General features: G+C 39.9%; 2 protein-coding genes across 7 annotated transcripts in view; both read left to right on the top strand.

Annotated features, from left to right (window-relative positions):
* The window catches only part of LYST (lysosomal trafficking regulator), an 81,036-nt gene extending 73,479 nt beyond the window's left edge, over window positions 1–7,557 (top strand). For all 5 annotated transcript variants that reach the window (XM_084514665.1, XM_084514663.1, XM_084514666.1 and 2 more), the window contains 5 exons: window positions 1,861–2,000; window positions 2,277–2,374; window positions 4,015–4,171; window positions 4,383–4,454; window positions 5,467–7,557. In XM_084514665.1, coding sequence (XP_084370791.1) covers window positions 1,861–2,000; window positions 2,277–2,374; window positions 4,015–4,171; window positions 4,383–4,454; window positions 5,467–5,605 — 606 coding nt within the window. In that variant the 3' untranslated portion in view covers window positions 5,606–7,557. The remainder of the gene's footprint in view (window positions 1–1,860; window positions 2,001–2,276; window positions 2,375–4,014; window positions 4,172–4,382; window positions 4,455–5,466) is intronic.
* A 2,017-nt stretch (window positions 7,558–9,574) lies between these two features.
* On the top strand, window positions 9,575–22,181 carry GNG4 (G protein subunit gamma 4). 2 transcript variants are annotated; one of them, XM_084515737.1, is made up of 3 exons: window positions 9,575–9,731; window positions 15,174–15,279; window positions 21,424–22,181. In XM_084515737.1, exons 2-3 carry the CDS (start codon window positions 15,184–15,186, stop codon window positions 21,550–21,552), a joined length of 225 nt encoding a protein of 74 aa, XP_084371863.1. In that variant the 5' UTR covers window positions 9,575–9,731; window positions 15,174–15,183; the 3' UTR covers window positions 21,553–22,181. The 2 variants fall into 2 exon arrangements, with proteins under 2 accessions (XP_084371863.1, XP_084371862.1); XM_084515736.1 differs by lacking the exon at window positions 9,575–9,731 and adding an exon at window positions 9,887–10,109.
* Window positions 22,182–22,255: the final 74 nt, after the last annotated feature.

Raw genomic sequence — 22,255 nt, 5'->3', positions numbered from 1 at the left:
TTTGAGCTTGTCTGATTTTCTCCAGCAGTAATTTCTACACGTTTTCATAGTTTTAACAAAGTTTGTAACATTCTTGACAGACGTTTTTAGGTATGCCTGTGTGATTATCCATAGCAACAACCCGACTGATCTATCAAATTTAGCTTGATACAGGTATTGGCAAACACGTTTGTATTATTGTACTATAGGTGCTCTTGAATTAGTACAATAGGCTGGGCTAGGGGGAGGCTTGGTATGATCTGCTGTGCCTGCCCAGTCTGCTGCCACTTGCAACAGTGGCAAACAGCAGATGGTTAGACTGGGAAGACCATGAACATACTGCAATTACTGCCTTGGCTTTCTTTCAATTTCTGGTGATCTGCAACTCAAGTTTCCTAAGCTCAGCAGCTTTGATTTTAAAAGTTTAAGTAGAACTTGAAGCCTACAAGCTTAAATCAGTTGGATCTTAAGTCAAGCACCTTAACTGGTCGCCACAATAGAGAGCTTCTAAATAACTTATATTGAGACTTGTATTCCAGTTCTAAGGAAAAAAAAAGGTACTAAAATTCAGTCTGTCTGCCATCTGACATGCTGAAAAGGAACTCCAGTAATAGGTTTATGATCAAGTTCTCTGCATTTTCTAGAAACAAGTGATTTTTTTTTTGTTTAGCTGCACAGATGTTGTTTGAGGTTTTGTTGAATTCCTCAGCATTGTCAGTTTTACATGCCTTAGGCAGATTGACCTTGATGCCAACTTTGTAGCTCCTGTTGTGGAGTCAGTTACCCAAGTCAGGGCTGCAGGGAATGCAAATGTGCTTCCTAGCATCTGTTCTGTATGCATCTTGTCAGCTGTTCAGTGATAAAGTGAACAGTCTGTTATAACACAGAGCTTGAAACATGAATATTTTGCCCTGATTCATGCATAGGCATCATGTGGGTATCACGTCATTGTCATTGCTGTTGTCAGTATAGGAATCTGAAGAGCCATGTTGTCAGAATCCAAAACACAGCTTCATGTTATCAGATGCTTTTTTCCTAGTCTTTAAGATGGTTTAAAAAAAAATACTTTATTATAAAAATGCCTTAAACCGTATTGACTCTTGCAGTATTACAGCTTAAATTGTCCCATTTCAGTGCAGAAAAACAAATAATTAAGTGTATTTTTCTTTTGTCTGTCACTACTTTCAAGTTTTTTGTCTGTTTTTGTATGAGGGTACAGGATAAGTATAGCAGGCCTACAACGTGCTCTGTTGTAAAAAGCAACGTTTCTCTGCTGTGTTTCCTTGCACAAAGATTATGCTAATCTCTGTACAGCAGGCTTTCTTAGTATTCTGATTAAGCAGCTCCTTCAGCTAACACCATTTTCAAGACGTCTGAATTGTTTCATGTTACATAATTTGAGTAAGTTGTCTTATTTGGTGTTCAACTTGCTGCTTTTATTTTTTGTTCAGCAGTAATAACTGCTGAGCTAGGTTTTCTGTCTATATTTCAAAGTACTGCTTCTCAATACTCAAATACTGAGGCTGTCATTTCTCTACCATGGGAAAACAGCAGTCTTGCACAAAGCAGACCAGCTGATTTCAAGGTGTTTAGTTGACAGCAGAAGAGTTTCTCTTGAAGTTATTGGACTACGTCAAAATGTTTGCTTAGAGCGGAGCACTGGAAGAAAAAGTTGAATGTTATGGATGCATATGGCATATCATATCATAAAAACATTGGGGTAATAAAGCATTAATACTATCACTAAAGTGATAATGTTAAAAGTAATGGGAATCATCTTTGGAAATCCAGGAATGAAACTTGCCCCTACATTTATCTTTTTTAGAAAATAGACATTAAAATCTTAGTCTTATGATTTCATTTTGTCTTGCTATTTTTCAGCCTTCAGAAATAGAAATGGAGTCACAAGTCCATCTGTATGGCCACACAGCAGAGATAACGAGCTTGTTTGTGTGCAAGCCATACAGTATAATGATAAGCGTCAGCAAAGATGGAACCTGTATTATATGGGATTTGAACAGGTACGAGTACATATGTAACTTGCAACTGAAGTACTTGTTTTCCAACTTTTTGGTATCTTTACACTTTAATGTTAATTGAGTTTATTTCATTAATATCTCATGTGAAGGCCAACTTGCTTTTTTTTCACGTGAAATATGCAGGAATTCTAGAATGAAAACGAAAAATATCATTACACAGTGTTTGTTGAAATGAATGTCTTAAATGCAGAAAAGGTTCTTCAAAAATGATATAATCTGAACTTCAGGTTTTTTTGTTCTCTCTTTTTGTTTTTTTAGGCTGTGCTATGTCCAGAGTCTGTCTGGACACAAGAGTCCTGTGACGGCAGTTTCAGCTAGCGAGACAACTGGTGATATAGCAACAGTTTGTGATTCAGGTATATCTGGCAGTCAAGGCTTCTAACTTACAGACCAGATAAATCATGAGACTTGTTTTTATATTGGTTGAGTATGTATTAATCATCTGAAGATGCTTTTTAGAGTGCTTTTCTGGTTTTTACATATTAGCATATGAATTTCTCCAGAAATGATTAATCAGGTGTTAGAGTGAAATGGAGAGTTGTGGAAGCAAACAGCTTGGTCTCTTGATACAGGCTTGAACAGATTTCTGGGAGACCTACATTCTGTGAGGTTGGTCGTTTTCATTTTTACAGGGATTTGTTGCCAGAGGTACAGATCTTAGGGGGGAGTACACTGTATTGCTGAGTAACAAAATTGTTGTTCATCACTCACTTTAAATGATTTCATATTGCTAGAAGCAACCAGATTGGCTTTGCATTAAACCAGTGTATAATAAAGAGGAATAACAGATATATTAAAGGTGGAGTAGATATTTGTATTAGGGCTCCTACAGAAGGAAGTAATTCTGTCCCTGCCTCACTGCCTAATCTTATTTTAGAGCATTTTTTTATATTGTATTTCCCATATAGTGCTGTTCCTGGATTAGGACATTAAGATCTTTTTGAATATAATTCAGGGTGCTCAATGACTCAGACTGCCTGTGTGCTACAACACAAGCAGGGCCAAGTCAGAGACCTCACGCTATTTTGATGTCTATAAGAATACCTGTGTTACTTTATCTGTTAACTTGACGTGGGGGTTGGGTAACAGGTTCAATCGAAATGACAATTTTCTTCTGTCGATCCAAGAAGTACAGAAAATGAAGGAAGAGATCTTAACTTTGTTTATCCATATTGTTGGAAGATGGTTGTTGACTGAATTCTTATTTTGCTTGAACCAATTTCCTTTCTTATGTTTGAGTAAGATATGTCTTACGTAATGACATATCTTTTAGCCAGCTTTCATTACTGTAGGTCTCCATAGACTGAATTAAAACTAATGCCATTCCAAATATAAAGGGGAAAAAAGGCAAGATAGCACAGTTTATAGTATTAAAAAATGAGGGGAAATTATTCTGGGGGTTTCAGAAACATTGTGTTTAGGTTTCAGACTGACACAGATTTACAATTCATCCATTTCTGTAGCTCTTAAGCCAGCTTCTGCTGGAAAATATTGTATTCTTTAATTGGTAAGGGACATGCGTTTCAATACCTTTCAAGACAAAGCAGTAGATGGGTTATCATTACTTTCATAAATTCAAATAATGCAAGATAACCAGGTAAGCTACTTCCACTTAGTATTTCAAGTATGTTGCTTAAATGTAAGTCAGGGTATGAGAAAACAGTTTAAAGAAGATAGGATTTCCCTTTCAATACGTGAACATTGGTCATACAAAAATACTATATGAATTCATTTTTAAAGTACAGCATTCCGTAGATATGAAGTCATGTCTTCTGAATCATTTTGCAGTGGCTTGGCAGTTTGCATCACAAAAAGCAGAAAAGCAGGAAAGAGGTAATTGTTCACTGCAGCGCATGTCACTCCAAGTCATTCAAACCTGATTTTTCAAAAGATTCTTCAGAAAGTTGAATTCTGTAACACCTAAATATTCTGTTGCATAGACCTCACTCTGGTACAGATTTCTCTCTTAATGCTGATGTGTTGTGTTCTCTTACAGTTGGAGGGGGTAGTGATTTGAGACTTTGGACAGTTAACGGTGATCTTGTGGGACACGTACACTGCAGGGAAAGTATTTGCTCTGTTGCTTTCTCTAACCAGCCTGAAGGAGTATCTGTCAATGTGATTGCAGGGGGGCTTGAAAATGGAGTTGTGAGGTAAGCATTTGAAGCTTTTTGTAGGTAGTAAAATGCTTTATAACTTAAGTTCATGGTTTGATAGCATGTAGCCAAACAATCGGTATGATACTTAAAGAAGGTGGGCAAGCTGTTGTCCAGTTTATAATATTAGGTAGTTGCTAAATTCATTTTGTTTATCACTGAAATAATTACAGGTATAAATGTGAAGGAAAATTGATTTTTCTTTCAGACTGTGGAGTACATGGGACTTGAAGCCAGTACGGGAAATAACGTTTTCCAAGTCAGCCAAACCCATTGTAAGGTAAAAAGATTTTACGTATACAGTAAATGGATTTTTTTCTTTCAAAACAAAACCAAGAAAAATAGCCTGTAGTATTGAAAATGGATTTGACATAAAGACAAGAGGTAAACACCCATGTTTAAAAAGAGCCATGCAATCCTACTAATTATTCATGAAAGCAAAATGAGCACAAGTGTACTGTGTTTGTAATGACAGTAATAACTAGGTTCTGCTGCTAGCAGATAGAAATTAGCAGGATTCCCTTGAGAGCTGAACAATACTACCCTTCTTATTAAGTTTAATATTTTTCCACAGAATCTGTTCAAAAATCAGGAGATAATATCTTAAGGTCAGCAAATTCAAATAGAAGAGTATTGTCTTCCCTCAGAAATAAATGAAAGGACTGCATTTTCCCCTGACCATTTTCTGATACTGGAGGAAAACAGAGAAAGGAGTAAAGGAGACTCAGAAGCGTGGCAGCTGCCATTTTAGAGTGCTTATGTAATTTTGCCTACTAGAGTCCCCTGGAGGGTTTATATAAGCAGAATTATTCTCATGCCAACATGCTTTCAGAACGCAGTCAAAGGATGGAATCTTTATCCCTAGAGGTACAGTACCCTGCACAGAGGTCTTGTAGGGTTCTGCCAGAACTTGATCAAGTTCATGTTAGTGTGGTACAAATCACGCTGAAGAATTTTGTTGTGACCGTTACTGTGATTTAGTTTTTGCTTTTGTCAGCCAGTAAGTTCAGAGGGTATTGTTCTGTGCTGAAAAGCCTTTCTTTCAGAGATAGAAGGGGCAGCCTACTTCCTCTGATGCTGCAAATAAACGAGTACTAAATTGCATGGCACATTGAAGTGCTGGACGAAGCTGCAGTTCAGCCTGTTTGGTTACAAAGCTGAGCAGCCAGCTGTTCGCAAATGTTGCTGTGTTAAGGCATGCACTGGGTCTCCTGTAGCTGAGAACTAATTTTTGTCTTCTAGCATTTTAAATAGCCAAACGTGATATAAAAATAGGTTTTCTTGTTTTCCAGCCTTACATTTTCCTGCGATGGACATCACTTGTTCACGGCTAACAGTGATGGAAACGTTATAGCTTGGTGTCGCAAGGACCAGCAGCGCCTGAAGTTACCCATGTTCTATTCATTCCTTAGCAGCTATGCAGCGGGGTGATGACTTTTTGCTGCTAACTCGTGTCTCTGATGCACTTTAAATCCAAAATAGATTAAAGAATCTTATTTCACTGGATTTTGAAATAGTTTGAATGTCTCTGGAATGTATCTAGATCTTAAAGAACAGTCTGAGGCGGTTGTAAAATTCTGTGCATGCGCAAACTTTAAGTCTGTCAAGGTCACCAGGAGGCTCTGGTTGTATACTCCAATACCAGCAGTGGTGTACAAATGCTCTAATCTACAAGTCAAAATGCTGCAATATAAAATGTAATATTTTTTTAAATCACTTCTTGGAAACAAGTATTTCAAAAATTGAATCAGTAATGTTTATTTCCCTCCGATGCTGTAAAATATCGGCAGTGTGAAGTTCTGTAAATACTTACAAAAAAAAAAAAATGTCAGCGTATGTATATCTGATTAGTGAAGGGTGGTATAGTTAGCTCTGGGATAAGTGACCGAAAACTCAAAAATCCAAGATGATTCAAAATTGCTTTTTTGAGAAGCAAAGAATTTAGTAGGTGCTTTTTGCACCATCTTATGGTATTGTAATGTTGGAAAAATTTGATTTATCTTTCTTTGTAACTTTTGCTGTCTCTTCTGTTCAGATGGCATAATAGTCTTTACAACAGACAAAAAATATTTGTCCTAATGATGGGCAGACACCTCATAGCATCATGAAGCAATAGTTACATTGTGTTTTGTTTTTTTTTTTTCCATGTGGGGTTAACTCCTTAAATTTGTAACACCAAGCTATGTGATTTTGTGGCAGACTGCATATACACTATACACACACAGCTTATTTTCCAGAGCTCTAAAAAAGGCATTAGAGAAGGCACAGATGTGTTCCTATTCTTGGTGTCATTGAACCCATACATTGTAAAATGTTTGAATCCAAATATTTAAATGAATGTCCATAGGCATCAGGTAGTTCAAAACAGTTTATACAGATACACTGTGCAAATGCGCTATTTATTCCTAGGTGCTATTTTTGAGAGGAAAAAAAGCCTCAGTTGTTAAAAGCTTAACAAATTTGAATTTTTAGGCCAGATCAAAACCTAACGGTTCAGTTGATGGATTTTTGAGACTTTAAACCTGACTGACACCATGAATGATGCCTGCTAGACATGTGAATGGGAAAACATGAGGATGCTACACAAATCTAATGTAGTTCCATTTTTCTTCCAAATAGCTTTGCTTTTCTCATTGACACACTCCCCTATTGCCATACAAACTGCTGTCTTATGTTAAAGGTTCACCTGCCTTCCAAATGCTGTATATGAAATTGTCACACTATGGAAAGCATGCACGCAATAAATCTATACACTTCTTTCTAAAATTCCAAATGGTCTTTACAGAAATTCTTGCGACTTCCTGATTTGAACTTTCCAAACCAGAAAGTCTTGAAGTCTTGTTGGTCCATGACAACAAAGACTGATGTTTAGTTCGATTAAGCAAGTGGCTGTATGAACTGAGTTGTAAACTGCATATATTGTCGTGGCATTGTCTGGGATGGCTTCAGTCATGTTTTTTACTGTCTAAATGTTAATGTAAGGTCCAAATGCAGACTGAAAAGCTTCTTGGCTCATGTTGAAGTGATGTGCTTTATTTAAGAGACAAAATACAAATGTCGTGGTTTGGGGGTGCTCTTGTGCTCCTTGATTTGGGGTGTTGCTCACAAAGGCTTATTTTTCTAAAGTAGAATTCGACTTGTTACAAATCAATATGCAAAATTGCTGGCCTTGTAAAGAGTGCAATATTATATATTTTTATGTAAAAAACAAAGATTTTTTGGAAGCAAGGAATATTTATTCAGCTTAACATTCTGGAACTATTAAAATAACATTGCAATAGTATATGTGCATGATGTACTGAAACTTCTGTAAATGTCACATTCCACACTGTCTTTGTATACACTGTCACATTGTTGGGTAATAAACAGATCTTTGTATCAAACTGAGATGGGTAGAACCATGTTTTTGGCTTAGTTTCACCTCTCTTTCAGGCATCTATCTCTCGCTTTGCTCCAATTTCATTTCTGCTCATTTTCAGGTCTTTCATCTTTCAAAATACTTGAAGCGGGGAAGTTCTGTTTGTGGACTACATGATGTGACTGCTAAACCGAAGGAGGGGGGCTATGAGAGTGGAAGTGGGAAACCTAAGGTACATTACTTTGTACAGGTGTGTACATGTCCCTCCTTCTCTGGGGATGTAACGATAAAATTTGAAGTCCCTAAACAGACACTTTTTCTGTCTTCCTAACCATCCACTTCTCTTTGAAAACGTAGTTGAGCTGCGGAAAGGTGGAAAAGCAGCTCCTCTCTGTACTCATGGAGCAAATGAAGATCACTAAGGGGAGGAAAGGAGGTGCTGGTGGGAAGTGAGGAGTGGGATTTCTGGTAGGGTTCTGGCAGAGGGTGCAAAGATACTGCTGTTGGAAGCCAAGGTCTGGGACAGATTCATGTGGCGAGGCCTATCTGATCTGATTTCTGTGGTGAATCTGGGGATCTCTCTGAAGATGTATAGTGAGACGGGGAAAGCCAGGCAGTAGCCAGATGTTCACTTGTAGCGGGGAGAGGAGAGCAAGTCTCGAGACCATTACTGGGAAAGGGAACTCGGACCTTGGGTTCAGCCAATATCTATCCAGTGCTTAGACCAAACCCATTATAATGAATAGAAGGAATGAAAGAAGATCAGTAGAAAACTAAGTGAACTGAAAACTGAATCAAATGGGATAAAATGTTTTGGCAAGGGTGTGGAATTCTGTGAGGAGATAAAATGTAAGAAGTTTAAACTTAGAGTCTGAAATACCTACATTAAAGATCTTTGCATTTAAACCCTACTCTTGAAGACAGCTGAATTAAAGAAGAATAAATAATCTTTTTCTGCATACTGAGCAAGTGTCTCCTCAGGATTTCTTGAGTTAGTATTTGATCTGTGCATTTTGTGGGAGGGGCAAAAAGCCTCTAGAGAGCAGGGAAGGGAGGGGGGAGGAGAGTACACCCAGGTATTGTAACTAACAAATTTTGCAAATTCAGTTTACCTTCAAATATGGGTAGTCCACAACAGTACAGACAAAAGCGTAACTCCAGAGTTAATTAAGGTGAAGCTCTGTAGAATGTAAAACTGGAAGTGTTAGCCTTTTTTGGTGTGTGGAAGGAGTCCAAATAGGACTGACTTTCTCCATGCTTTTTGCTTAAAGCTGTATTGGATTTTTTCCTCACATATGGAAAAAAGTCACAAGACATATGCTGCTACTCTACCATGATAATATAAGACAAATAATGTCTTAAAGCTGCTGCTCGCCTTGAGAATATTACTCTGCATTAGTTGAGCTTGCAGAGGTACTGACAGCATTTTCTTTGACACGATATTCAGTTAAAACTACTGACAAATGACCTCTGTGCTAGTAAGATGCAGAGCTGCTTGCTGCTCTGGGTGAGGTCAGAAAGCCACTGGTTTGTCATCTGGGTTTCTGTAACAGGCTGTGCTGTGTTTCACAATTCAGGTGGGTTGCTCCTGAAAGGGGATTAAGTATGTGACTGCTCTGATTACAATCTTCCACTTCGTTGAGCTACCTGGTAGAAAGTCAAACAAAAGCATGAGCTGGCTCCCTATTTCCAGCTTGCAAGCCACCTTCGAAGAAAAACTCAAAGATCCTAAATCTCCAACGCGGTTGCACAATGTCTGCACTACCGTCATTAGAGGCTAGTTGTGCAGGCTAGCAGGCACCAGGCACAAAACTGTGCTTTAAAGCAGCTGTTTCCCCCCTTAACTTCTAGATATGTCCGAATCCCCCAGTAAATGCGCCGTGTGGGCCCCGTTTCTGTACCATCTCGCTATCTGAGCCGCCCTGGCGCTGCCTCCCCTCACGGCCGCCTTCCCGCCCGCTGCCGCCCCTCAGCGCCTCAGGGCGCCGCCCCGCCATGTGCCGCCGGGCGGGAGGAGCCTGGGCAGCCCCGGGAGCCCGGCACCGGGCGGGACCGAGCGGGATCGGGCGGGACCGAGCGGGATCGGGCCGAGCCTCCGCCGCACTGCCCGCCCGGCGGCCCGGGGCTTCGCCTGCCGGCACCCAGCTCGGCTCGTCGCCGCCGGGAGCAGCGCGGGGAGCGCCGGGCGGCACAAGCCAGGTTCTGCCGCTGGGGCCGGGGCTGGGAGCGGGGCGGAGGGGGCAGCCCAAGGGGACGCTGGCTTATACAACACGGGCACGGCGACGGGAATCGGTGGAGCTTGGCGGTGGGATGGGGGCTCGGCACTGTGTTAGGTGTAAACCGAGCTGCTGAAGTTTGGCTGTTCCGCAGTTAGGCGGTCGGCAGCTCCCCGTGAAGTTGGGGTGTGTGTGGAGCGACGAGTCTGACCGTGGCGAGCGGTCCTGCCTCTAGGCTGATGGTTTCTGCTGGTGCTGCTGAGGGATGGAGTTACCCCTGAAACTCCTTCCTGTCAGTTTGGCATCAAGCAAGGCTGGAGACGGTGCCGTTCATATTCCTGGTGTGTTTGCAGGTGGCTAGGTACGTCTGGGGATCTTTCTGCAATTTAGAATTTGATTCACTGTCGTATTTGGTTCAGGGACTATTCCCTCAAATGCCATTGGGACTGACTGCGTGATTTGGGTTAATGTTTCTGCCGTGCTGCGTGGCCCAGGGGCTACGGAGCTGGTGCAGGAGGTGCTCTTCAGAGGGGGGAATCCCAGAAGCTGCAGACCACACCAGAGCAGTTGGCAACCTTGTTGAAAGGTTGTTGAGAGAAAGGGGAACGCAACAGTTGGGTGTGGGGCTTTTTAGAGTTTGTTCTACAGTGCACCCTTTTGGTGTGGTGGTTTACGACCCTACTCGGAAGTGTAAGGGGGAAAATGTACCTCACAGCTTTTCATCCCATCCCTTCTCATCCCATTCCTCATAGAAATTCACACTGAAGAGCTTGAAACTATGTTTTGCTTACATGTTTCGCAGTATTTCAGACCCTGCATTTCACTAATGGGCATTAGTAATGTTTGGTAAATGTATGTTGCACCTCTTACCTATGCAAGGTCAAATTGTTCCTGCAAATATGTAACTTCCTGGGTTATCAGGAGATAACTTGGCCTTTGAAGCGCTGTCGGGTACAATCTGTTCCGAAAACAAACAAAGAAAAGTTGCTCTTCACAAGCGTTTTTATGAGCCCCGGAGATTAAAATCTTTGGCACAAATCACTTAACTGTATCCAGCAAAAAAAAGCATGGGGTTCATCTCAGGTAAAAAGGTCAAGCAAACAGACAAAGCCCCCTCAGCTGGATGGGACGGGGGGCTGTCACCACGCAGCTTTCAGGAGCAGTAAGTTTGGAAACGGCTGGCCAACACAGTGTGCCATACTACAGAAACTGCTTGGCCAAAAAGGGCCGTGCAGGGGCTGCCACTGTCGTTCGTTAATGGGATGAGCGCTCCCCGTAAAGAAAGGAGTCACTGAGACCAGGCCGGTGAGCTCGGTGCACTGCATATTTTTAATATGCTGCATAAATGAGCTCCCGTGTGATCTAGGACCGCTGGCATGCACCAGTAACAGGTAGACTGCACGTAGTCTGATCACAGCAGGGTTACTGTAACTAGGGTGATTATCAGAGCCCCTGTGCCTATGCATCGATCTAACCTAATAGGGGGCTGCTGGAAAAACAAGCAGGGGTGAACATCGTGAACCCAGCTGAGTAATTTCTGGTTCGAGGCTTTGTAGGTGATTGAAATGATGGGGAGAAGCTATTCCTTTTGGGCACCATGTAGGCTGCTGCCTTGCAGGTCACAAACCTGGCTGTGCCGTCCCGGAGAACACCTCAGTGCTTGGAGCAGGGCCGGGGCTGTTCAGCAGCTGTGGGCTCAGCTGGAGCACTGGGACAGACATCCCACAGCTCTTCATCTGGCAAAGAAGGTTCCTCAGATTCCAGGGAGTGAGCCTCCAGACAAAGGGTATACGATTGTCTCGTTATTAAAATTTCTTTTCTCTCCAGAGCTTTATTTCTAAGTAACAATGTTATTTCATTAAAGAATATTGAGCCCATGGTTACTAAAGCATATCATAGGTCCTAAGGAGTGCAGAAGCATGTCTCAGCCAAAGATTTAGCCACTAAGACAGCCAGCTCATCACAGTCAGGTTTGGGAGTGGGAACAATTCATATTGTCAACACCATTTAATATCTGATAGGGTCGTGACCAATACACCAGTGCGTACTCTATTTGTGCATCATGAGGGAAGTCAGAGGTGTATTTAGCTTAGTAAGTGAAATGTGAAACGGGATAAATCTGCCTCATGAAGTTCTAGAACCAGAAATGACATGAAAAAAAAGAGCTTGGATACTTAAATGGGTGCTAAGCACTCCCAGAACTATGGTAGTTAAATACTGAGGTGTGTGTAAAGGTCAGGGTAGGAGCAGGCTTTGGAACAGAACAAATGTTTGTGCCTTAGGGTATAAATAAATGAGGGATAAATGAAAATTTTCTCCAGTGGATGAAACACCTGTGGCCAGATTGTTTTCTTTTTTATAAGTTTTTTGTTTTTTTTTTTTTTTTTTTTTTTTTTTTATAAAACCACTTAATCTGATCATTTTCTAATACCATGAAATAATTTACCAAAGTAGCTACATATTTCGCCCCCCAGCTTTGTTGTATTGGAATACAGGCACGGATGTATTTTGATGTTTGTGGCCTTGTTTGGGAAAAAAGGGTTTGAATTATTTTAAACATTTTTGTGCCTAACAGACTGTTCAGAATTTCTTCATGGTCATCACTGAATCCCTCACCCAGCAGGTGCTTAAAAACCAGCTGGAATTACTAGAAACGCTCAAATTTTCTGGTTCTAATGTGTGTAAGTTCTATGGTTTGAGTGAACTACCAGAAAAGCTGGGGAGATCTGGAATCCTCGAGACTGTTCGTGGAGTTTCAGTTACTCAGTGCACTTTAATTGAACTGTATTATTCAAAATCAAATTTCTAATTTGCCTCTGGACTTTGCTGTGCACATGAAGACATGGCTCTGTACTTCACTTAGCTTTGATTTTTCATCTCTGTGGTCATTACTAGTCTAGCCATGGGGATGATAACAAAATTTAAATGATTTATACTTGGAGGGGCATCATTTTGTAAACAAAGATGAATGTGTTTACTCTTGTCTTTATAGCTTAAAAGCTGGGGGGGGATCAAAGAAAAAGACAAGAGATGAGCTGTAATTCTGCACCTCCCGCTCTTGTGACTGCCTAGGAGCCTCTCTGCTCCTCCACTGCAAGGCAAAACACATCCAAAAATTGTTTGGAGGCTGGCTGGTTGGTTGTGGATTTTGTACTGGGCATTGCATTTTATGCAAAGGCAGCTCTTCCACGTGTAGTTAATCCTGTACCCCGTGAGGAAATGAGTTAGCAGATTGGAAACAAAGGCAAAGAGGGGGAAAAAAAGCTCCTGCGGTCTAACACAATTTTAGTTAGGGTGCATTTCAGGGAGAACTGTGTGTTCCGCTGAACACACACATAGAGAAAACGTGTTCTTTGTATTTGCGTGTATTAAAGCTCCCGTTTTATTTTGACTCACAATATAATTTAGGGTAGCATTTCTACTGCCCAAGCTTGTACAAGTACTGAAAAAGGTTGTCATGTTCCTACAAATTAGTGCTGAGCATGGTGAACCAGAGATGGTGAACCATCATATTTGTATTTTTCCACCCATATTTACCATAAATTCCGTATTTACAGCATAGACTAACAATTTCAGAAAGGAGAAGTAACAGCTGTCATTGCCTTGTCTCCGAATGTGAGTGTTTTCTGAGATCAAACCAGTTGAAAAGTTCTTCCTCCGTTCCCTATGTGCTCTGGATTGTGTTCTACTGACGCAAAAACGCTGAGGACATCGTGTGTGTCATTTTTGTTTACAAGAGTATTTGCTGTGTCATACTTAATTTCTTGTTTATATCTCATCCCCTGGTTATTGGATTAGGTAAGCTATTGAGTTTCAGGAAGGGAAATTTGTGTAGTTATAGATGTTCACTGCTTGTCCAAAAATAAGCTGGAAGCAGTCGTTTCGAAAGACTGGCTCCTTAGGGAGTATCAGTGCAAGAAAACCACTGAAACACTGACGTACCCTAATTAGGTGTCCCTTTGACCAGCTCATGCCGTGATGTGTACGTCAGGCAGTAATTGTGTTCTTATGTCTCAGTATCCATGGACCAAGGAGACTTCTCCTGAATCGCCGCTGCTTCAGGACACCTGAGGGCAGAGGAAAAGGCTTGAACTGCTTAGCCATGAGCTGCAGGGGCTTCAGCACTGAGACTCACTCCTCTTGTGCTCCTTCTACATCACCCATTCCCTGATCACAGCCTCACTCTGCCCAAGGTTTTCTCAATAGGTCTTAACTCAGTGGTTCCCAAATCTTTTGGATTAAACCACTGCCAGACCTTAAAATTGGTGCGCACGGCTACCAAATCCTTAACTGAAATCCCAGTGGATCTCACTGCTTACTGCTTGCTGTGGCTCCTTGAAGCAGGCGTGGGACATCTGCCTTGGCCTCATGGGCTGCAGCTACAGCTGCACCCAGCAGTGCTTTCTGTAGTGCACTTCTGCACTTTGCTCCCAGCAGTGCCTTCTTCAGTGCGCTTTTTCCTCACGCTCATTTCAGTTTAGAAACATGGTAGTATTTTCTCAGATTTGTAAACTACCAGACTGATAATTAAAAAAGCAATCTCTTTGCTTTTGTTTATTGTTTTTTTTTTTTTAACACTCGATAACCTTGATACCTAAGTATTCCTCAGTGAGTAACTCTGAATTATTAAATTCCCGTGCCAGCAGGACTTGGGATGTTGTCTCTGAATCTGCACGTTGCCAAAGGAAACGCTAAAAAGCAAGGGAAAAAGTACCAAAGTCATTCTGCACAACTCCTTTGCTTAACCCGGAGTTCGGCAGGTTAGTTTCCCAAGAGATGCAGATCTCTTCAAAAACAGTGCATTCATTTTGGTGTAACATACCATGCTGTACATGGTTTTAGTTGTCTTTTTACTTCGTTGGAGATCTGCAAGAAAAATTTGGAAACTGAGGCATCATTTCTTCTCAATCTCAGCTTCTTCATTGCTAAAGTACTTCTATAGTCATAATATTGATTTATTTTCCTACCTTAAATATCTCTGTTTCTGATGCTTGGTGAGATCCATGTGGCATTCAGTCTCATCGTGCACATTTCTGGACTTGTTCTCATGTGAGTAGGTGTAATTGGGGTATGGAGCCAAACTGCATGGTGACTGCAGGGTCTGTTTGGGAACAGTGTCCTGAGCTTCTGAACCAGGGTGACAAGTTCTGCACCGAAACACTGGCAGTGTAATCTGCATTTACGTGTTGTTTGCAGAATCCAGGATGAATAGCTGCAGTCAACGATGCAAATCTGTGATGCAATCAGGTGCTACTGAACAAGAAAACAGATAGAAATGGTATCTGATCTGTATTTATAACCTAACAGCCTGGCAGTGTCGGTGTGGTGGTGTGGGGGCACTGGTTAGATTTCAGTAACTGTCTTATCACTAATTGGTGTATTTGCTGGCTGTACTTTTAAATTGTCTCAACTTTGTCTCCTCCAGGGAAAACAAAATGAAGGAATTAATGTCGAACAGTACAACCAACATATCTCAAGCCAGGAAAGCTGTGGAGCAATTGAAAATGGAAGCATACATGGACAGAATGAAGGTAAACTTTGACTTTTTGTCAATATTTTGAATGCACTCACTGCTTTGTGGTACAGCCTACCTTTAATAATCCAAAAAGACTGTATCAGCTGAAATCAAAATTCTGTGTTGAGTTATAAGGCAGTATCAGCTCATAAACTCGTAAATTAAAATGACAGTATTTATAACTCAGAAATATTAGTGCAATTGACATGAGTAGTCAGTCTTGCTTATATGAAAATATAAATCTCAGTTGCTGCATTTTGTTTCAGTTTTTAGCAGTGGCTTGCTAGACCACTGAATTTGCATAGCTGTGGTTTCTGTCTCGTAGAGTATCCTGGCAAGTCCATTACATAATAGAAGTATGCTCCTAGGGATGGGTATTTGTTTCCTTACGTATGGCTCTGCCTTTTCAGTGCAGCCCTCCAGGTTAGTTTTCAGACGAGTTGGCCACCTGATTTAAGCCACATTGCAGCTGCATGAACAACAGAACTGACAACAAGGAAAGGGTGTGAATGAGTGGCCAAGAAGAGGTTTAAAAAAATGTGGGCCACGTTATTGTAATTTGAAATTGTTGATACTCAGTAGATTGTCTTAAACTTGCTTTTATGTAATCAAATTATAACTTTCACACACTGAACCATTAGCTCAGTTCTGCAGATAGCTTCATTTGTTAGATGTATAATGGTGTTCTTAATTACATGTGTAAGAACGACATAGGCTATTTTTGCAGTTAGTTTAATTAACAAGAACACAGTTATTATCATATATAGTAGACCTAAAAACCAGATAACTTAAAAGTGCAATTGTTTTACATTTCAGTTTGGGACTGCAAAAAGCACCAAAGAAAAATCTAATGTGTTTCATTAGTCCAGAATACATGTTAACATAATGTACAACTAACATAATGTACAATTAATGTATATGGGACACTAACACAAACTAAGTATGATTTGCAGACGTTTGGTCTTGATTTCTAGAATGTCTTTGAACGAGTGTATGAGGGACTGTGAAAAGAGCTTGGTTGGTTTTCTTATTTCCTCAAGATCTGCTTTGCCCTCTAATCTTTGAAATAGTCAAGTGTGTGCTTCACTATAGGTGAATTTTGCCAAGAGACTTCAAATGGTTTTATCAGGAGATCTGAGTTCTCAGATCATAACTGTAAAGGTAGAGAAAGGAACTAATTTCCTTTTTTTTTTCCCCAGCTGTTTTGCAACTGCTTAAACGAGTTAGACATTTAACGAAAGATCAGTTCTTTCCAAATAACTTCATTAGACACTGTTTTGCAAGTTGCTGTAACGAAGTGGTTATTCCCGTGGTAGACAAGACCACATTGTTAACATGAAAAAGGAAATTTTCCAGGTACCTGCATTATTGACCAGGGAAATTAGAAGTTCCACCTTTCTACTACAGAGGCACTTTGTAGTTTCTGTAACCAGCTACAGTTGGGTCTGCTCAACTAAAATGTTGTAATTAGAAGTCCATTTCTAGTTGTACATTCCCCACTGTGTTCTCGATTTTTTTCAACTGATTTAAAAATCCTACAGCCATTCAGAGCAGCAAGCAATGCAATGTTTTGAGGTTCCACAACCTTTTTTTCACACTGCTGAGGTGTGAGAGAAACAGGACAACTTAAAAGGAGAAGACAAAGTTATGCATGTCCAGATTGGTGGCTGGAAGGAGTATTACCATGGTGGGTTTTTGCAAACCTTGAGAACGAGAAGCCCCCAAAGGATCGTAAATTGAAGCTGTCTTCCTTCCCTGCAGAAGGAATGGCTGGAATTATAATGAAGTAAGTAGAAAGCAGGAGGTGCGGATTCCAAGCTAGAAAACGTGAAATGAAATCAGATGAAAAATGGCCTCATGACTGGTAGAATAATGTGTCTACCAAAGATACTAGCAGTGAAGTTGAGAAAGCAAAGATAATACTGGTGCTTTATCACAGTTGTCCCAAGAATAAAGCACTACTTAATCTTCCCTTCACAAGCAGGAAAGCGAGGAGGAGTGCTCTGACACTAAGCATGGTGGTATATCAGCTATTATTCCATTTTCTTTTTTCTTTAAGAAGGTAGAAAATATCCCCAACTGTTTCTGAATGGTGTTGGGAGATAAGTGGTGGGGTTGGCAATAAACGGGTGTGAATCTTTGTTTTAGATGTAAAGGATAAGCAGAGTGGGTGTCATAGCAAAGATGGTAATTAGTCACAATCCGTGACAAGACAGACATCGTAATTGCAGCATTTTGCCCTGTCATTGAAGCTTGTAATTATTAGCGCAGCTAACGGGATTATGTTCTGACTTCGGCTGTTTTTATCACCTCTGTTGTTCTGAAATGTAATGGTAAAATTCCACTGTCCTCCTGAGACTAATTCTTCAAAGCATCAGGGTTGAGCGTGTGTTGTTCTTTTTCTTCCTTCCTTTCAGTAGTTTGACAACCCGATGTATTTGTCATTGCACAGAATAAAAATAATTGTATAAAATGGGAGATCGGTGTAATACAGGATACAGATATACTCTACCCCCTCTATCTACACATTTTAAAATATTTTTAAAAATGAAATGCTAACTTCCTGTTAGAACTCATCAATCAAACTGGAGTCTGATTTTTTTCAGCCACTTCTGCAGTAGGTATAAATTGCTTTGAGTCTGCAGACCAAGCTGTATCGCGTAGGTGAGCTGAAATGATAAATGTGCGTTAGTTTCCTCTGGATATTCAAATCAGATGCTTTTACTTTAAGCCTTGGTAAAAGCTGTTCTGGAACTGCCCAGCATCATTCAGCTCCAAGTAAGCCTAAAGGTGAATAGAAGCTGTGAGGGACTGGCCTTCACTTAACTCCCTCCGTGATAGAAATAGGGCGAGGAGCATATCATTTCCTATGGTAACCAACCACAGCATTGGCCATTAGGCAACCTGTGCGTGCTGACCTATGCTAAAAAAGCTGTCTGTCTCTGCTGCAGCTTTAATGCAGTGCGTAATGCAGAGGTCTTCTGCCACTGTTCTGAATAATAACACTGAGCAGGAAACACACTGGAGGCAATGTTATATTTGGCATCTTTTTGCCCACAGTTCCGAATTTGGTTCCTGTGGCTGGGAGCAACATTGGCAGTGTTTTCATTGCTGCTGCAATGTGATCTTCTAACTTAACTCTCCACAGTAAGTGGACATTTTTTCACTGCATGAGCATGAGCTATGCCAGACGAAGTGAAGAAATGCCATAATTCAGTTTCACAATCACTGGAATCCCAATGGGAGGATTTCTCCTCTCCAGCTCCTTTTTTAAAGGACGAAAATGCGTGGCCTAGTCCAGGCTGGGAGGTTGAGTTTGTGACAATGCACTGAAATGTGATTGTGTTCCTCAGTTTCTTGTTTGTTGTTCAGGTTTGCTTTCCACTAAATTGTATTATAGTTTGTCTGAAAGCAAACTAATTTGTGAATTAAACACCCTGATGTTGAAGAAGGTGCTTGCTCTGCTTCAAAATGTTTTGCATTCCTACCTGCTCAGTAGAGTGTAAGTTACATATAAAAATGTGTTGCATTTTTGCTAGTGAAAATCTTTTTCATTGCCGTATGATGTCAAAGCACGGTGATACGTAGAGAAAAAATGAAATTGCTGGGCTTACCCCTCCTGAGACTGACGGCTGAAATTGCGTTTCTCTTTCACTGAACAAAAAGTATGTTCCTGGGCTGATGCTGCATATCTGTACATGAAACAAGCATGATAGTTATGGGAAGGTCAGTCTGCTGAAGTCCAGCATTGGTTCTCCATTCGTGTAGGATCAACCTGCTTAGAATGATTGTTGGTTTCATGAATAAAATACAAAAAAAAAAAATTATCAGTACCTTAATAATTGAAAATGAATGTGCTGAGCATCTTTAATAAACCCATTCTCAGGGACCCAGAGAATTAGAGTAGGTCTCCATTAGGTTTTGTGGCAGTAAAGTTGATGATGACGTAACACTATAAATGTCATTGAGTTTTTTTGTGGGCAACTGTGGCTCTGAATTTAACTTGCTCTGAGTAAAAGAGAGTTGAGGACCAAAGAAATCAATTAAAGCATAGAACTACTTTAATTTGAGAGATGCAGCTGAGCTTAAAAGACAATAGAAAAGTGAAAATGCTTATGTTAAGTAATTATGAATATTCTGGTGATCATCATTACCTGAAAATACACACTCCTCCTGCAGTTACGGGAAACATGCTGACCTCTCCTTCAGGGGATGCATTCTATGCTAGGTTGTATTTTCCTGAGGCCAGCGTAGGTCATTAGCAAAGAAAAGTATCTTTACTGTCTTCTGATCTTTTGGGGCTTGATACGAATTTCATAGTAAATGACATTGTGCCTCTCTCCAGAGAATCTGCTTTTTAAGAATTCACAAGTAAATTTAAATGAAAATTGGGAATATGATAGCATTCCCAAGCTTTCAGTTTGGCCATTATAATTCTATCTCTGAGTCTAGACATGCCCTTAATCTCATTCCTTTGTCATTGCTTAGCAAGTAGCTAATTGAAGAATGTCTGAAAATAATTAAAACTTTGTATTTGAAGTCTGTCTCTACTGCTTTTGCTTGTCCTGCTTCTCTTTTCAGAAGCAGTGGCCCTTCTCGATATCTTTGCCATCTGATTCATTCATTTTGTTCTCAGTCTTCAGCTTTGTATTGGCCCAGCGATCTATTGTTCATCTGTAGTGTTTCTGCCCACCCTTTTGTCTCACAGGCTAATTCATGAGCCAACTAATTCTAAGTAACATAAACAGCCCTGCTTCCTCAGCTAGGAGATAGGTAGTCTACTGGGATGCCAACTGTAAGAGGCGACTGGGTTTAAGCATCCTACAAAGGCATGTTTTAGTGGATTTTAAAGATAGAAAGTCACTTATTTCCTTTGGGAAGCTAATTTAAATTTGCATGAATCATGATCTAACACCCACTGATTTCATAGGTCTAATCTGAAGCCTACTACGGGTTGGACTTCTACCAAAGCAGGCAGGATGTGGGGAAGGTAAAGCTAACAGTGGCGACATACCTGTCAGAAGAATACCAGAAATCAGATTTATTTTTCCTTTTTACTGTAGTTGTGCAAACTTGTTCACATCAGTATTTGGCTGAGGAGAATCTCTCCTGGTGCTCAGAGAAAAGATTTTTTGTAAAGACTATCTCCTTTTTTCAGCTCCATTACAATATTGAAAACACAATAATTAAACAAAGCAAAGAGATACGGATAGTTGTAAATATCTTGCTAACAAAACAACTGAACAAAAATAATTCAAGTCTATATCTTAAGTTCTTGAAAAAAAAACAACAAACCACCAATAAATCACAGTGGCCTAATATCATCAATATTTTTAAGGCACAAATTTGCAAAGGTTTCGAGATTTCATCTAGAGCTGAAATATTTTCATTTTCCATTTCTTGCAAAATATCTTGAATATCAACATGCTGTTACATTTCTATAGGACTTTTCAGTAAGCATAAGCCAGAATTCAGAATTTGGAGACCTTAGAATTGTTTATTTTAGAAGCCTAAAAGTGTTAATGTAAAGGTCAAGCTTAAATGTGATGACTAAAGCATTACTTATAATAACTTACTAAATAAAAGATATTTGACTTCACTGAAAAAGGTGACCAGCTTAAATGGGAGCTACGAGAAATGATTTGCAAGTCTTGCTCCTGATTTTTTTTTTAATTCCATGGTCACGTGCCTAAAAAACTTTTTTTTTTTTCCACATCTAGAGGAGGAAAGGGTAGAAAGAGTCTGTGGGGAACCATCCAACTTTGCTGCTTTAATGCCTGGGAATAAGAGCTGAGGCAGAAGGCCTCTACAAAGATGTGCTTCAAGGAGAATTGATATTGCTTATGAACTATTAGTAGCTAGATGTTTCATTGAGTATACGCTCCTGACCTTGCTTCTGATGGAGAGGAACAGCAGAATATGAGTCATATAAATCAATACCATCCCTTGTCGCTGTGTTAGGTAAAATGTGTGTGAGGATTACAAGGCATACATCTTAGCAGCACAAATGCAGAGCTGTGGTTACTTGTAATGTAAAGAAGAATAAACCGGTTTACTATTTTATGAGTTTCCATTATTGTATGTTATATGAAGAATATTTATGTGATGCCAGTTGGTTCAGATTTAAATGCTGTAATTGTTCTTTATTCTCTTCTACTAGGTATCCAAGGCTGCAGCAGATTTATTGGCATACTGTGATGCTCATATTGGAGAAGATCCCCTTATTATTCCAGTACCTGCATCTGAAAATCCCTTCAGGGAGAAGAAACTCTTTTGTACTATCCTTTGAGTCAGTTTCCAATTAAAAATATCTTATGTTAAAATTTGGTATTGGTGGTGCATGCTATTGGTTTTAGCATATTTTCCTCAGATATCAATACTTAGCCCAGAGTTACAAGATTTTTAGAAGGTAGTGCATTTTCTGGTATAAATAAGTAAAAGAATCCTAAAAAAAATATCAAAGTAATCCTTATTTTTCAGACCAATGCACAAGTTTAATTTCAGTTTTCATGAAGATTATTTGGGTCTTAATGAAAGTATTGAGTACAGTATCATATTGTAGATATCTTTGCCAATCATAGATTTTTCTGAGACCTAAATGAGTCATACCGACTCCGAAGCTATTTTTAACATTCTTATTTTCTTTGGAAGGTGAGTTAATTCATTTGCCTTTACAAATTTGTATCCAAAAAGAGTAGTGTGACCTTTCCGCAAGTAGCATTGTTTAGGAAAAAATGCTGGTGATTTACAGTGTTTGGAATGATCACTCTTATACAGTAAGTGATGTTTATAAATATGTTTTGTGAAGACTGTAATAAACTTGACTACAAAAACAACCTTAGCAGCACTGTCAGCACAAGCAAAGTGAAAATATACAGTTACTTACGAGTTCTGCATCAATAAAACTGGAAAAACGTGGCTGCTTGCACCTTATTTTGAATGATAGCGATTTAAATTATTTTTGCAAGGAAATTGAACTGTAATATATCAGC

The sequence above is a fragment of the Aythya ferina genome, assembly GCF_964211825.1.
Source record: "Aythya ferina genome assembly, chromosome: 3".
Classification (NCBI taxonomy): domain Eukaryota; kingdom Metazoa; phylum Chordata; class Aves; order Anseriformes; family Anatidae; genus Aythya; species Aythya ferina.
Note: the sequence above shows the minus strand (reverse complement) of the source record. Positions and strands in the feature narration are given on the sequence as shown.